This window comes from Pelecanus crispus, chromosome 10, assembly GCF_030463565.1.
Source record: "Pelecanus crispus isolate bPelCri1 chromosome 10, bPelCri1.pri, whole genome shotgun sequence".
Lineage (NCBI taxonomy): Eukaryota > Metazoa > Chordata > Aves > Pelecaniformes > Pelecanidae > Pelecanus > Pelecanus crispus.
The window spans coordinates 11,389,216-11,400,851 of record NC_134652.1 but is presented as its reverse complement, the minus strand read 5'-3'; the positions used below and the strand labels follow the sequence as shown (position 1 = coordinate 11,400,851).

The following is an 11,636-nucleotide window of genomic DNA, read 5'->3' as shown; positions in this document are numbered from 1 at the left end:
GTAGGTCTAAGAACAATTAAATCCACAAGTGAATATGAATGTATCATTTATTTGAGGTGGACAATTCACATCATTAAAAGTCACAGGTAACAAATTTTATCTTGAATTTGAATCAGATGTTTATTTTATAGTTTTCAGGGGCAGCTTCAGAGAAAGCAAAATACAAAAGATAAGCAGCACGCATCACATCAGATGCGGTTGAGGGAAAAACCTAAAATATGAACTTTCAGAATGCAATTTAAACAGCAAAAAGAAAAAAACTGACTTGGGATGTAAAAGATACATCTTGAAGGCAATCCACTGAATGGCTTCTTCAGTTATTTATTGTTAAAAAAGTACACAAACCATGGCACAGGCATATCCTTTCAGCCGTGATCAACAGAAAACCTTGTCCTACCATATTCATTGCATAAGTCTAAAGTAATACACAGAAAATTTCAAGTAAAGGATTGTGGTCTGAAGTAAAAATTCCATTTCTTATTTAAAAAATGAGAAGGCTATCTGTTTTTCTTCTCTCCATCCACGGGTTGATCCGTTTCAGAGTCATATTGGCATTTTTCCACACATTTCTTAGGGAACCAGCCTCGTTCTCTTATTCCACCTTAAGACATGAAAAGTTGCATTAACTTGGAACAAAACATGACCCACTACAGAGGAAAAAACACAGGACTGGAAGAGACATCAAGAGGTTACCTAGGTTATTTTCTTCTCCGAGGTAGGACATCTCAGTCATTCCTAACATCATTGCCTGGGGACACATGGATTCTCTCCCACTGCCTAAAATGTTTTCAGAGATCTCCAGTTTTCCAGTGTTCTACCTTCCTTACTACGAGAAAAATCTTTCCTAATACGCTATTCTGAATGTTTCTGTCTATAATTCAAGTTCACAACTCCTCTTTCTACACACCAGAAGCAGCTAACAACCTTCTCTACAACAGACTTTCACGCAGCTGATAACTATTTGCACATACCCTGGCTTTCTCCTATCACTCTACAAGTAAGCCATCCTAATTCTTTCACCTTTCCCTTTTAAGTCACATTTTCTAGCACTCTGATAATTTTCATTATCTTCCTCTCAACCCTTTGCAGCTGATCTTCCTCTTTCCTGAGATGCAGTAGCTGCTTTTAGTTGTGGCAGTATTTCAGCTGAGTCCCTGCCAATATTGAGTAGGATGGAAGGATTACTTCATGCATCTGGGAAACCATACGCTTTTTTCTTTTTGCAAGTGTTGACTCGTCTTAAGATGATGATTGACTCTTTTTTCCCCTCAGAAGAACTGCTACTTAATCATTCATTTTTCCATCTTGTTACAGTGCAGCTTGTTATTCCTGCCTATTTCTAGCATTTTGCTATACATTTCCTAACAAATCTCATCCTATTTTTGAACCCTAGTTCTCCAAAATGCCAATGTTATTTTGAATTCTAATCCAGCCTCTCAGCATACACCAAGTTCCCCACCCAGACCACATTTCACCCAATTTTAAAAAAACATTTGCTATAGCACAGATATCTCCGGCTAATCTTCATAATAAGCAATGCAATACAAACTATTACCACGCTCATTTCAATGACTCATTTAGGTTTGATGTTTGAAAGAGTTCACTGGAGTGAGCTGCCAAAGCATTTCTAGCCCATGAGGGTCTCAGACCTCCCATGAAAAGCATGGACACTTTCAATGAGGTGACTGTTGGCTGCCTCTCTTTTGCAGACATGGAAAGTACATGCAATGAATTAACAACTGTTTGGGAGACAAGGGAATCCAATGCACCCTCTGGCAGGTAAAATTTTAGCTCAGTCCTAAGCAGGAGGGCTAAAGTAAAAAGATGTAAAAATTTCAATGCAGGTGGCTGTGATGTTGTCTCTCTACAGACCAGCAGGAGTCTTTAATGTCTTCGATAGTTTTGTAAATTTTGTAGATTTTGTAAATGCATGTCAAAGTCCTCAGAATTGATCCCAAACCAAAGACATAACATCTTGTTTTTAAGATGTACAAAGAGTAATCCCAGGTCTTATATGTATATGGGGTGTTTAGGTAGGAAATCTGAATGTGTTTAAGAAAGACCACTATTCAAAAATCAAAAGAAATCATCATTAACCTCTTTAGAGTCTAAAAGTCTAACTTTTGCTTAGAATGTGAAGTATTCCCCCTTCCCACTCAACCTTCAACAAACTACTAGATGAGTGTTCTTTCAGTCTGACAGATTCATTTAATGTTTATCAAAACTGGCAAGTCTACCAGATGTAAAAACTGTAGTTGTTGTTTTAGAGGGGAGAGAAGCTAATGCCAATGAGGTCAGTCATTATACATTTTGAGAACTGAACGGTTAATATTGTCCACATTTACAGACAGCTATAAAACTGATCTGTAATTTTCAACAGAAAAAATGAAAATAACTGCTTCATACCGTCAGCAGCTGAGTCGAGAATCTTCTCACCATACATCCAGTGACTAGGGAAAAAAACGTAATAGGTAATTAGATTCCAGAACTCATCTCAATATTTCTTTTAACCAAACATAAAGGTGTGGAGCCACTAACTTTAAGCCTCTTGTGGCTAAAATCAGATCCCCTTTACTCAGTGCAATTCTAGGTTCTTCAGTGCACGGTGTTGTGAAGAATGTTTGAACACCTTTAGTCAGAGGGCAGCAGAAACCACTGTAATCTTCTACTGCTCGATACCGCACCTACAAATTTGAACAGAACATGGCAATATATTATTGGAAGGAGTTATGGCCTTGCTGACAGTTTCATACCAAAAAAATCAATTCAAGCATACCGTTAGATTTGATATAATGACAATGGCTGTCAAAGGGACTCTAAATTCTAAATTAACTGCTTAACAATGAAGCACAGTCATCTTTATTGTCATGTTTCTTACCACCTGGAGACTAAGGAGCAAACACAAAGAAAGCTAAATGCTAAGTTTAATTAAGCACACTGTTTGTGTGGAAACACAAAGTCTTTATTTAACTCTTAAGTTTGAAATCAAGAAAAGAAATAATCTCAGCAATTACTTATTTATTTATACTGATATTTCAAAGTCATTTCAGACCAAACTTCACAAATACTTACACTTCTTACTCGCTTGTCTGCTTTCTGTTTCAGTTGCTCTATCTATAAATGATTATAAATAGAAATTTAGGCAGTGTTTAGTTTAAAAGGACTTGTGTATTCAACACAAAATGAAGACAGGTATTGAAACCATTGAACAAACACAGGAAATACTAGCATTTAAAAGCACACAAAAGCATAACTTTTCAGTCTATCAAAAAATGGGAGAACACCTGACAGAACTCCTGTTTCTGAAGTGTATGTATTACTAGTCAGTCTATTTTAGTTATTTAAAAACCTGGTATATTACTGCAAAGGAAAGCAGCCAACTGGATAGTGGGGAGGATTAACTTGAGATATCATTGAAGATCAATTACCGTCAAACTGTACTGATGACAGCCATCTCTTACTGGCCAATCCAGGCCATCTCCCTCAGGAATCCCAGACCATGTAAACACTTGCTTGAAGTTCTTCCATTTACTTCCCATGTCATAGGGAAAAATAAAGGTCTCACCCGTTTGGTAGCACTGGATTCTGTCTTTGGCCTGGAAAATAAATAAGAAATACAGTACATAAAAACGTACCCTACAAACTGCAATCAATCAGCAAATATTAAGAAGGCCAGGTCATAAGCCCTGTATGGGTCCATGAGACCTAAAGGTAAACATTTTGAGGCAAGAGCAGTAAATTCCTGCTATACTAACCCAGGCTTTTAAAACTACTACAACAATCATGGCACTTGAAGTCTGTTTGGTTTGGGTTGTTCCTCCCCTTTCCCCTACCCTCTCCACCCCCCCGCCCATTTACTCTTTAACAACAGAGTCAACTGGCTACACTGATTAGTCCACTCCATGCTCTGATTTTATTTTACGGCTTTTTTTAAGGACTGATAACTGACTATTTCTCAGTTACATACAAAGACTCCCACAACTCAGGATTCTTTGATTAACGATCATGAGTGTAATTCAACACTGGTAGTGTCTATTCCACCTCTAAAAACTGTACATACAGGCATTCTCTGAATAGCCCACATTCTACAGTCATGAACTTTTCATTCTTTCAGCAACGATGACATCTAGTGGAGCAGCCACAGAAGAGTGTGCTCTCTTTGTTACAATAATGTTTTTATTAAGCACTTACGTATTACAGTCTGTGTTCAGTTTTCAGAAGGGACATATTAACAGCCTGTGTTTTACACAGTAAAGATTTTAACAGATTATTCCAAATTCTACTATCTAGTTGTAACAGGGTTTTCTTTCATTTATGTTCCATTGTCCTATTATTCAAAGGTCTAAAAGGACTAGGATCCGGCTAAGCTAGATTCTGTGCAAAGAAAAGGCATTACAATACTTGGGTACTTATACACAGTCAAGATCCTCATGCTAATTTTGACACAGAATAAAAGACAGACAAGATAATAATGAAATTTTTGTGGACTTAGACAAAGTATCCTGGTAGCTCTGAACTAGTTTCTAAATATTGAGTCAGTTTTGCTTCCTCTAAACTTAGCTTCTGCTGCTTGGCTATATTTCTTCTGAAAAATCTTGTGAAAAACTATGAAGATATGGAAATCAAAAGAGAAATTTAAAGGAGTGAAGACTAGGTATCTCATTATTTTCTAGTACTTCTTCAAAATCAAGGCAAATCCTCCGAAGTTTAATCAGAGAATTAGGAAATGGGGGAAATCATGAGCCAAACCCACGCCACCTAGAATAGGTAGGGGAGGTGGACCATTAAAGACACAGGCAGGCATAACAAGAAGCAAAGACAACTCAAGTTCCAGACAAAAACACCCACATATTCCAAGTAGATAAGCAAAGTCTCTGAAAAGCAAATATTTTTCTATGTTCACACCAATTCCCCCAAACAAAAAAGAAAAGAAAAATCTATGCATTTAAATGATTTCTCATCTATTTCAGTGAATTTCAGAGACAGTAAAGGAAAAGTTGGTTGGGTGTTAAGTCGGTGGTGAACTGAAATGACACCTTTGGTTTAAATCCAGAGAGGAGAAACAAGAAATTGATATATATGGAGAATAAACTTTGTAACGATACAGTACAAGAACACTGTAATAAAAGCTTACCTTTTCTTCAATCCAGGACTCAATTGAAGTTTTATTTGTCAAAATTACTTTCATCTAAAATAAAAGCGTTAGGTGAAATTAGCGTTGATCTTCTGCAGAAATGTATCAACTGGGCAAAGAAAACATCACTTAACAACCCAAATTTGCTTTAAAGAACAAAGCAACTTTTATAGGCTTAACTGAAACATATAAAACATTGAAAATTAAGATTCAACATAGATACATGCTAATGCTATCCCCTAGAATTATACATTTAGACAGTATCACACAGTATTTCAGTTTATGCTTAAAATGTGTATTTTTGTTTCCTTCCAAAGATCTCAAACATTTCAAGTAATAAATCAGGCATGTTTATACCTATTTTCAGGCACAGGGGCACGTACTCCTGAAATACCAAGTATTTTGCCTTTTCCAGAGAATTTATAAAGCCCATGTCTTGTTTTCTTAGTTCATTAGATTTTCACCTCCAGGTTCTCCCATGAAAAATAAAATTGTGGTAACAACAGAGGAACTGGGAGAAAGCAACATAAAACCCTGGAAAAGTTACACAGCGACATAAGCTCTAAACAACTGCTCCAATCTCAATCCTGAATTCTGTTTCTGCTCCACAACCAGGCAAAATTTACATCTTTTAACTTCTTTGTAACAGAAGCCAGAAACTTACCTGAATAATAAACAGCATACCAACAGCAATAGTTGTTCCTAATGCCAGTCCTAAGGCAAATAAAGATGCAGCAAATGCAGACAGTCCGAAGGGAATAATGGGTCGAGGGTCTCTTTTGGCTGCACTCATGTCAATCTTTACAGAACTCCACCCAAAAGATATCTGCAAAGGGAAAATATCATTCAGCTTTAGAACATTATGACTGCTGAAACAAACAAGTTACCAATAAGAAATCTGGCTCTGAAGGTAAGTGTCCAACTTTGGACAGGTTCATAATGCAAGTGGAGTAATTAAAAAAAAAGGTATTCAAAAGACTTTTCCTCTTCAGAAATACATTCTTTGCTAGATGTAGGCCTTCTCTAGATGGAAAGCTAAACCAAAATTGCCATCTTGCAAGCTCCGCAAGTTAGGCCCAAAATCAGTAAAAAAAATCTGGACTCTGGCACATTAACAAAAATGCTTTCACCAGTTTCAGATGGATAATGTGCTATGCAAACATTTTCTATTTTCAATGGAAACGCTACAGGTTTTCCTCCAAAAGCTTTAGCAGACAGCAGTTCTCAACATTATTGCTCTGCAAATACAACACACAGCCTTCTGTTACACTCGGTTGATGTTTTCAAGCTCTTCATTGCAACCACAAAGGCTGAAATCAAAGCTCATAATCTTAACCGTGGATCTGAGATAAAGGATGTATTCCTGAACAAGCTTTGCTCATTGTTGCTGCAGTTAAATTTTTCAATTTAAAAGCAAATCCAACATAATTTATTTTTAGTTCAAAAAATAATGTACTTTTTTTTTTTCCTTGAAGAACTGGATACAATTCTGAAAAAGTGGCCAGCAAAAGAAAATAAATAGCATCTAACTTGTGTGTTGGAAATAAATAGCAGCTAGTTTCTGTGCCAGCTAAAACACAGCCTGTCTCTCTCTACATAAAGTGCTACTCGGAAACCGTCTTCAGTCAATGCAGAGCTCTAGGAAACTCCTAGTGATTATGACAAACAACAGGACAAAAAAACGTACAGAAAATAGAAATAGCTTTCTCTGAATCCTCCTCCAATTAATGAACATACTTCTCACAGGCAGAGAACAGAACTGAGAGTACATGTTGAAAGAGTAACAGGGAATTCCACATGCTTTCTTCTCAGGAAACTAAATTGGCTCATACTTCCAGAGATAAATTACCCATCTGACTTAAATAATATTTTAAGCATTTAATTATGTTTTCTTACTCTGTTGTAAAGCTGAGTGTACATAGTCATGACAAATATGAAAGAAGCGTGAATGCATCCCAGTGGAGCTAAGAGGAGAAACAGAGTGAAAGATGCGTGATTCTGGTATCCACAACAGTTGTTGATCCAAGGACAATGGTGATCCATCTTCATGACACATCTGTGAATAATAAATATTAATATAAAGGACATATATGATGTTTTTCAAAAAGCTCAAAGGACAGCTAACTTTCTACTACTCAGCCTCCATTCATTCATTTAAACCCACCAATTTCCGACATATCAACACAGTAGTTTCTTTTTCTGTTGCTATTCAGAATATTTCATGTTGTAGAGTGAAAGAAAGCAAAATAAAAAATGCTCCCAGGTCCTGCTCTCCCTAATTATCCATCCTCCTCTTTACTCAAACTTGCTAGTTGCCAATAAACCCCATATTCCAGAGCTGGGAGACAGATGCCTAGAATGGGACGTGTAAGAACTATCAACACAATAATAAGCACTAATATTATTGCCAATTTTTTAAAATAAGTACACCAGGAAAATAAAGGAAATATCAAATCCCCTGTGAAGTATTTGCAGCAAGAACATATGAAGATACACAGACAGAAGCATGTTAATGTCTTGTTCTCTTCAGTAGTAGACCCTCTGAAAGCTTCATCAATTGCTATGTATTGACCTTACACCACTGTAAGTCCTTTACAAAAATCTATTTAACAAGCATAAACACCCTAGAGACACTCTTGTATTCAATATAAACCTGGTTATTTTGGTTTAACTTACAGGTGCAGAAAAACACCTGACAAAAGATCTGTCCACATCCCAGATTGCATTGATTTAAGGTAACAGGTGTAAAAGTCACTAATTCTAATGTTGCAATTCATCTGCACCAAACCTAAGTGATAAACAAAGGACTGAATTACACAAATATCCAGCTCCTCTGAAAATAAGAGTTAATTGTATTGGAACTACTGACCTCATTATCTTTCAAGCTAGTCCATTCCCAATAGGAAGTTCAGTTTCTCCCTTTTAAAGAATTAATTATTCTTCATTGGCATATGCTCAACTGCCACTGTACAACCTCTTGAACATGCAATCGTAATTATCAGCACAAGTGTTTCTGATGAAGTTCCTAGATCTTAGCTAGAAACCTCACCCCGTTCAGGTGGGCCACAAGAAGCGACTCCATTCATGCACTCAAACTTGCCATAGCATAGAAAGCTTCCGGTGGCAGTTTGAGTTACCTACTTCACTGCAACCAGCTAGAAATACATGTGGAATGAGTTACTTTGGCCAGAGTTGAGGGGGCAGAAAATTCTTAAAGCATATCAGCAAAATGATTTGGAGAATGTGCTGCAGTTTCTTCTGTTTTATTTGACAAAAGCTAAATTATTTAAAGAAATTGCTTTTGCAAAGACAGTCCTCAGAATTTCCTGCCATCTTCTACTGAGTCCTCAGTGTAAAGATTGTCACTCAAGGAAAGAAGTCTAATTTTAAATCTCAGGATGATGCAGCCAAATTACAGCACTGCTCTACAGTTTCAGTCTCTACTTCCTAAAAACACACTAACTGTGCATCTTGTGATTATAGAATAACAAACGAATGCATATGTTGAAATATCCTTTCACCATATGTTCTCTTGTGGTACTTCAAAGGAGGACCTATCCAGTAAATCCAAGACAAATGCAACTACAGCCTGGACTGCAGACATCTGAAGTGGCTTGCTTTTTTCAAGCTGCACTAAATTCCAGGGCAGCTATTTATAATAAAACTGTCCGTTAGCTCAAAGCAAATCTGTTGGTAGACTAACACATAACAAGGCACAAACTTTTTCAGTTGACCCAAAAGGCTTATTAGTTCACTTAACATGCTGATTCTGCTCAAAAAACCCTTTAGTGAACAGTAAAGAACAGTCCAAAGTTTTCAAACCAAGGTTTAACTCCCATTTGGAAAGATGACAGAATAGGCTCTTCTACTCTCCGAGCAGGTGAATATTTGAACTTGCAAAGGACTGAAAGATTTTTAGGTATTTACACAGGCTCACTTCCCTGAAATAGCACTGCAATGTTTTGTTAATGCTGTCAAGAAGTTCTTAAGAGGAACTGATTTCAAACTAAAAAGAAGATGTTAGAGACAGATTTATTTATTAAACTAAATAATAAACACAGTAAAACCATACAGAAATCATACAACTAGAAAGTTGAAATATTTGAAACAGGTATAGTGTTCATATGGAAGGTGCTTAAAAATGAACAATACAAGACTTGCAAGAATAAATTACATTAATAGCTTATCATTAGATTTGAAGCTGCTTTAATATGGACTTAAAACAATTTTAAAGACAGACAGTACCTGTTACACTTTCGACAGTGGTGTGAACGTGGTGCCTTATAAGACTGACACACTTTACAGTATTGGAGATACATGCAATCCTGAGATTTTTCCTTTAAACAGAAGAATAGGCGTGTTAGATGTATACAGAATTCTACTGGCAATACGTACCTTGGCACTTTCCTAACCTAAGCATCTTTGCTCCTTCTTCTGACAGGGTGTGTTTCATAACCCAACCCTATTTAATGGTAGGTGGTGAGGAGAGAAAAAACCAAAATGAAATAATCTCTTGGCTATCAACACAGCCATCTCCTACTGCTGAAAGTACTGGTTGCTAAAGTAAATAAACAGTTCTTCCATAAGGAAGACTGACTGTACCAGTAGGGTTTCACAGTGAAGTTCGAGAGTAAAAAACAGCATGAGGCCTTTATAATAATAAAAAAAAAAAGCTTGTGCACCTTGTCTCTCCATTTTATACTATGAGCCAATCTAGGCTTACTAATACAGTACTGGTAAGCATTAACATTCAACTAGTTCTTCTTTGCCACCCTCTCTCGACAACACACACATGGCCAACTCCAGCAAGATGAGAGACAAAGAGACTTGTAGATAGCAAGTAGTAATACTGGCCAAATTCTTCTGTTCATGAAGTGGAATACCCAGCTGAACTGGTAGGACTACATCAGGATCCTCTTCTCACTAGACTCTGTCCTGAGAAATATTCCACAAGTATAAATGTGATTATTACTAATCTTTATATCATGCCACTGGAACACAAACTCTGGCCAGCTGTCTTGAGATACTGAACCTGTGGCATTCTGGTTCTTGACTACTACTCTTCTAAGAGACTACTAAGCAAAGGAAATGCAAATTTCTACCTTGACTACTGCACTGAACATGAGATAAACACGCAATTTTCTGGCTCGCATAAAAAAAATTTAAATTTGCTAAATGAAGTTCTTCTAACCCTTATTACTAGCAACAAGTCTTCAACAGTGCCTGCATAAGCATGCAGATAACCTTGAAGTTCTCATTGCCAGCTAGCAGTGCCTGTTTCCTGTTGCTTTGAGGAGCACCTATAAACCATGACGAGTACTGCCAGTAAAGAAGCATTACCGTTCAGCCCCAGGTCAGTGTAAACTGACAGAACAAGGAAGGGATGGAGTAAGCTGGAGCATGCTGGAAACACTGGAAGCAGCAGCAAAGCGGGAGGCAGAAAGCGAAGATGCCCAAACAAGATAAGGAGAAAGGAGCGGCCTGAGGAGTAGCTGCATTCTCCGGGGAGAAAGCAGAACGGTGGCACCAAAAGATAGGCGACTACTACCGTCCTTCCGAGCCCCGCACGCCCCGCACGCCCTCCGGCGGGGCCGGCCCCGCCGCCCCCCGCCCCGCCCCGCGCCTCAGCCGCGCCCGGGGGCCGAGGCGGTCGAAAGCCAGCGCTTACCGGCGTCCACCCCAGAGGGACGTACCCCGGGCCGACAAACATGGCGTTGAAGTAGTTGTAGAGGATCATGACGGTCCAGTTGAGGAGCATGATGAAGTTGACGCTTCCCCCGGCGGTGTCCAGGGGCCAGTACCACAGCGCGGCGTCCGCCATGGCGGTGGTGGAGCACACGGCCACCACGGCCAAGGCCACCAAGGGCCCCCAGTGGCACAGCCGCCGCGCCCGGCGCAGCCCCCCCGGCCCGCCCATTGCCGCTACCGCCGCCCGCCCGCTGCCGCCCCGCCGCCGCGCATGGCTCCCGCCGCCCTCAGCCCCGCGCCGTCCCGCCGGCTGCCGAGAGAGACGGAGCGCCGTGAGGAAGGGGAAGGGAAAGGAAGGGAAGGGGAGGTGTCGGGGCGCGCCGGGCCTCGGCTCGGCCCCGCCCCGCCGGCCCGGGGAGGCGGGGGAGCGGAACCCCCGCTCGCCTCCGCCCGCCGGCGTCTCTGGGTCAGCCGCCGCCCGCCGGCGGTCCGCTGGCAATAGGGTCCCGCCGGGAAACAGCGTCCCGCGGGTGGCGCCTCAGCCTTATCCCCCCGCCCCAGCCGCGCTGAAGGAGCAGGGTGCGCAGCCGGGGCGCTGCGCGGTCCCGACTTGCAGGGCACGATCGGGCCGCCGCCACCTCCTCCTCTGGGCCTGCAGTTCGAGCCCCCAAGCGAAGACCGCCAAGGGGTGGCGGGGCGGCAGCGGGGAGCCGAGCCGTGCTGGTTAAAGCACCTGAGCGGGGGGGGGAGGGTTTCGCCGGAACCTGTGGCGAGACGCCCGGAGGCGGGGGACGCCTTTGCGGGTAGCAGAACG

At 40.4% G+C, this 11,636-nt stretch overlaps 1 protein-coding gene across 1 annotated transcript; it reads right to left on the bottom strand.

Moving 5' to 3' along the window:
* Nucleotides 1–305: 305 nt before the first annotated feature.
* ZDHHC6 (zDHHC palmitoyltransferase 6) lies at nucleotides 306–11,051 on the bottom strand. The gene is made up of 10 exons (XM_075717412.1): nucleotides 10,803–11,051; nucleotides 9,380–9,471; nucleotides 7,031–7,190; nucleotides 5,799–5,960; nucleotides 5,135–5,188; nucleotides 3,429–3,596; nucleotides 3,073–3,114; nucleotides 2,539–2,684; nucleotides 2,407–2,450; nucleotides 306–601 (listed from the first exon to the last, which is right to left on the bottom strand). The coding sequence occupies exons 1-10, from the start codon at nucleotides 11,049–11,051 to the stop codon at nucleotides 498–500; spliced, it is 1,221 nt and encodes a 406-aa protein (XP_075573527.1). The 3' UTR covers nucleotides 306–497.
* Nucleotides 11,052–11,636: the final 585 nt, after the last annotated feature.

Excerpts from the sequence above, each read along its gene's own strand:
- ZDHHC6 (XM_075717412.1), bottom strand. The coding sequence starts at position 11,051 with ATGGGCGGGCCGGGGGGGCTGCGCCGGGCGCGGCGGCTGTGCCACTGG. Across the intron at positions 3,597-5,134 it reads AGTCCTGGATTGAAGAAAAG|GCCAAAGACAGAATCCAGTG; the intron begins GTAAGCTTTTAT and ends TTTATTTTCCAG. Across the intron at positions 2,451-2,538 it reads TTAGCCACAAGAGGCTTAAA|TCACTGGATGTATGGTGAGA; the intron begins GTTAGTGGCTCC and ends TTTTTTCCCTAG.